The sequence below is a fragment of the Panicum virgatum genome, chromosome 9N (assembly GCF_016808335.1).
Source record: "Panicum virgatum strain AP13 chromosome 9N, P.virgatum_v5, whole genome shotgun sequence".
Lineage (NCBI taxonomy): Eukaryota > Viridiplantae > Streptophyta > Magnoliopsida > Poales > Poaceae > Panicum > Panicum virgatum.
In genome coordinates this window covers 43,819,579-43,824,621 of record NC_053153.1, presented here as the reverse complement: position 1 = coordinate 43,824,621, position 5,043 = coordinate 43,819,579, and the positions used below count along the sequence as shown (strand labels likewise).

The 5,043-nt window shown below is 50.2% G+C and overlaps 1 protein-coding gene across 1 annotated transcript; it reads right to left on the bottom strand.

The window, feature by feature from the left end:
- Positions 1 to 416: 416 nt before the first annotated feature.
- On the bottom strand, positions 417 to 2,181 carry LOC120692605 (acyl-[acyl-carrier-protein] desaturase 6, chloroplastic-like). The gene is made up of 2 exons (XM_039975972.1): positions 1,930 to 2,181; positions 417 to 1,763 (listed from the first exon to the last, which is right to left on the bottom strand). The coding sequence occupies exons 1-2, from the start codon at positions 2,082 to 2,084 to the stop codon at positions 605 to 607; spliced, it is 1,314 nt and encodes a 437-aa protein (XP_039831906.1). The 5' UTR covers positions 2,085 to 2,181; the 3' UTR covers positions 417 to 604.
- Between the last annotated feature and the right edge of the window lie 2,862 nt (positions 2,182 to 5,043).

Sequence of the window (5,043 nt, the reverse complement as noted above, 5' to 3'; positions counted from 1 at the left end):
TACCTAGTGCCTTCTTTATTTGTGATGCAATCATCAATTTCAAGATTATTTTTAGCAGATCTCAATGACCCTCTATCAACAGCTGATTATATCTTTTTCCCAAAACATATTATAACTGTTAGTGTTTTAATCGAACGAATTGTGCTACTTATTACAATGTAGCACTTTTTTAACTCTTGAAGTGATGGTATGGTTTGATGATCAAAGAGCTTAACAAAATTGTTTAACAAGGGTACGAGTGTATGACGAGAGGATGACATACTCTTCTTCCTAGATCCTACTTCACTACTCTCCCTGTTCTAAATTATATGTTTTTTATAGTATTTACTATGCACCTTAATATTTGTTATATTATTTAGATACATAGAAAATACTGTATATCTAAAGTTAAAATGATCTGTAATTTAGAACATATATGGAGTAAATACCTACTCGTACCAACATACAGTACATGCATTTAGATATATAGGACAACATACAACAGTTACCTAAACACTGCGATGAGAAAAACTCACGTGAATCTATAAAGCAAATACTACTAACGAACTAATAAGAAGGGTACGATAGCAAAGAAGAAAAAATACTACAGCATATAGCAGGAATATTAGGGTACAACAACGCTGATGGGCCTATCAAAGATCCAGTTGATCGGGATGAGTGTGGTCTTCTTTTTTGCCTTGACCGCCCTATCGTGGGCCTTCTCCTCCATCCTCTTAATCTTGTGGGGCAGCGCGCCCAGGTAGTCCTGCGCGCGCCTCCCGTCGCTGGAGAGCCCTGCCGTGAGGTCCCCCACGCGCCACTGCCGCATCAGGTGCTCGAGGATGCAGCGGTAGTCGGACAACGTGTACGTTCCGGCCTTCTCGGCGATGGCGATGAAGCGAGCGTAGAAGTGGCCGCCGCTGTGGCGGCCGTCGTTGAGGAAGGCGGTCGGCATGTCAATCCGGCGCCGCATCATGTACGCCATCGCGCGCACGGCAGCGTCCGGGTCGGCCTCGAAGAGCTTCCCCATGATGCGTGTGTAGGCCGCCTCGTGCCGTTTCTCGTCGGCGGCGACGGTGCCGCAGATGCGAGCGAGCGCGCCGTCCCCGGCCCCGCGGGCTCCCACGAGGCGCGCCGTGTTGCCGTGCGCGATTGCGGTGGCGCGCTCCTGGAAGGCAACGTAGACGAAGCCGTGGAACGGGCTGGCCGGCGCGTGCACGGCCATCCCGTCGCGGATGAGGCGCTGCACGGTGCGCTCCACCTCGCGCATGTCGAAGCGGCCGGAGAGGTGCATGTAGCGGTTGAGCACGTCGCCGTGGCGGTTCTCCTCGGCCGACCACCCGCGGATCCAGCGCGCCCACGCGGTGGCGTCGGCGCCCGTGGCGTCACGCACGACCTCGAAGCGGTTCAGCCCGCTCGGGTACGTGGGCAGCGCCTCCTCCGTGACCATGTTGGCCACGAGGCACACGAGGAGCTCGTCGGGCACACCCGCCGCCCGCTCCCGGAGCTCAAGGCACGCGGCGTGGAAGCCGTCGCTGCCCAGTGTCGCAGGGTCCGGCAGCAGGTCGGACGGCTGCCAGGATGCTTCCACCGGCTTGAGTAGCGGCAGCACGTGCTCCTCCACCCACGGCTCAATCTCCCTCAGCACCTCCAGCCTCTCCGGCGCCAGGTAGCTACGCCATTCCTCCTCCTCGTCCACGATGTTCTTCTTCTTCTCTTGCCGGCGGCGTCCGGGCGTAGTATCATCTCTACTCGCTGTAGCTGCAGCCGTACTCCTGCACCTCCTGCATGCACTCACGAGTCACGACGACTCAACTTGTTTACGTCAAAAATCACGCAACCCAGCTCCATCGTCAAGATTAGTTAATATAGTCACGCGACATTAATTACATAGTGGATGATGTGCCCAAAACGTATGTAGCCGTGCTACTGATGAGACACTGCACGTACCAGCTGCGGCGGTTGATCACTCGGACGCCATTCCCAGCACCAGCAGCTGCTGCTGCTTTTGTTTGTGGCCTGTTTCTACCAGCAGGAAGATTTGGTTTACAGGGCGGGTAGCCACCACACCTGAACAAGGTTGTTGTTGCCAAGACCATGGCCATGGGTGTGCTGAAGCGGCTCGCAGTCCAGGAGATCGATCGTGTTATGGACACGAGTGTTGTGTGGCTGCTCCGATCCCATCCATGTCGCGGGGCGGGGCGTCCTTATAGAGCCCGAGCTGGGACGTACGGTGCGTGATACAAAATTGCAGTTACTACCGCGCAGTTGTTTTGTTGGAGTAGTAGATGGCATGGAGTAATTATTCAGTCTCCGGTGGGGAGTAGCTCATTCATGTCATCACTGTACCCGCAGCAGTCATCGGCAGTTATGAAACGTTGTCAGCTCGGTATAGTACAATTAATACAGTATCACCCCGACACCGTCCTTCGCCGTCTCACTCTCACATGGTTCTCATCAGTCCATGAATGCAAGTAGGTTCCAGATATTGTTTTTTTATTTGCAAGTAGGTTCCAGATATTTGCTGTTTTTGGTGCGCGTAAACTAAGACCACTGTAGCATCATTTCCTTCGTATGTTTGTGCTCGTTTTAGGCTTGAATGCGTGTTGTATACAAAAAATCATTGTAGCTGCGCATTTCCTAGTCGAGTCAAGAGTAAAGTCCTTTTTATTCTCTAAACTTGTGGCCGAGTTTGAAAAGCACAACAAACTTCAAAATCAGACAACTATGCTCTCTAACTTTTCAAAACTGGATAAATTATCCCTAGAATAATCAAAGTGGTTTGTGCAGTGGTTTTTGCTGCTTTGGCTTTCCCCTCCCCCACTTACCACTACTAGAAAAGAGGCCATCGGTACACCTCAAATGTAACAAAACCAAAATAACCCGGTACCAAAGGTTCTTTTGAGTTGCATGGAAAAATCCAGGGATCCTTTAGTACCGGGTGTTAATACCACCCGGTACCGAAGGCTAGACATTGGTACCGGATGGTGTTACCACCCGGCACTAATGGATCTTTTCACATTAGTACTGGGTGAAAACATCACCCGGTACCTATGTCTAGCCTTTGGTATCGGGTGGTGTCTACCACCCGGTACTAAAAGTGCTTCATAGGTTACTTCAAAAGAAAAATATCTTCCCCTCAGTCACACCTGCGGTAGATGAGGTGGTAAAGGAGATACGCGTGAGACAAGAGGTCACGGGTTCGAATCCTAGTCACTGCAATGTGCCCCTATTTTCTTTTGACGCAGTGCAAAGGTACCCAAAGGTACCGGGTCATTCACCTGGTATTAATGGCTAGAGCCATTGGTCCCGGATGCCTAGTACCGGTTTTAAGAACTGGTACCAAAGGCCATCCGTGACCGGTGCCAAAGGCACTTTTTCTAGTAGTGTACATGTGGTCTCCACTCATCGTCACCTACCTCTTCACTCTTCCTCTCCTTCACCATGGCTGAGTTGAGCCAAGGCTAAAATCCAGCCGCTTTCCAACACCTCCATCCGATTCCACTCACCCAGTGCCATCCCACCTCCTCCTCTGCATTCCCACCACTAGTTGAAATAGCAACTTCCACGATTGTGCGGGACGTTTTAAAATTTTATCATTGAACGTACCACATCTATGAAGCAAAATTCAAGTTCGTCATATGAAACGAACCGGGTTCCCGTAAGGCGAACCCGACTCCCTGTATCGGTGTGATAATTCGTGAATCTGACGCTATCACATTAAAGATTTATCATTTCAGGAAATATCACGGTCATACCCCTTAAATAGTACAATCATAGGTTTAATTATTACATAAATTCTTGGGATTTGTAGTACAATTCTCCCACTACAAGCCCGTTGGGTTAATTCAGAGCAAGCAGAAAATGATAGCAGTAGCTAGGCTTCAGGGCCTCTCCATCTGGACTCCTTATATCCACAGGCAAACTTGAGTGTAGCACGAGCTTCAGTTGTACCATCTATCATTATTGGTGTCGAACTCCGATTTGGACCCTGTATCTTGACAAACTATCCCCAAGGATGGGATAGGCTCACGTCACCATCCATATGCAGCTTTAAGCGGACTATGCTACGGGTATAAAATAGTTCATGGAATGGCAAGGGTTTCCTATATGCAAGCAGCAATACGAGTATATCATCCATCCTCCAGACTCGGGCCATTCCGGCCCCCCGGACTGCCTATCTACTCAAACCTTCAGATAAACATACCCCACGAAGGCGGTGTGAGAACTCCCTCTCCTCGCACCTCAACTGCACATCGGCAGGGAAAGCATCTCAAAGGGGGGAGGTAGAAATCAAGTAACACTATTTTATGGAAGTGAAATAGGATCAGAGTTGTACATGACCGAGTACGTGGCTATACATATAGTTTTCACCCTACAGGGGTTGTACACCTAGACCCACTCGAATCGAAGCCAGCCATGAATGACCCTTCTGGACGACAAGACACCAGTCTACTGTAAAGAAACTAATGGCTGCGACCACCATCCTGCTTTCCCAGGTCTGGGTGCGTCCTCCCACGAGAGGTCACCCTGGAACTATGAAGCCTCTCCGTGCTGTGTTGGGGCTCGTGAGGACCAGTACCCCTTCACGACAATACTAGACCTCCCCCTGCCCTGATCTCTATCCTCTTGCAGGCTTGGTCCTGCGCGTAGCCAGCTCAAACTAGATCCTCCCGCATAAGGATAAGTGGTGTGCATGCTCAACATAGTTCATGTCCATGCATGACTAACTCAGGCATTAGTAGCCAGAGCAAGCGTCTTCGTCTCCTGTGCGTCTCCGCCGCAACAGTCCGCAGTCCACAATAGTCTCCTCCAGTCCCTCTCTGAACCCGAAGGATCGATTCCCCATAGGGAAACAGTTGTACCAGCCACAAGTACTCACAGGGTGTGTTCAACACACACACCTCCAGCCCCCAATCAAATGATCAGGTTAAGTTGCTCACTCCCACTGAGTAATCCTATCCACCAGCTCCTGAGAAATATATCTCCACTCATGCCAAGAATATATCACAGTATCCTGCAAACACACATTGATAGCAAAGCAAGATCTCTCGACCATTCATA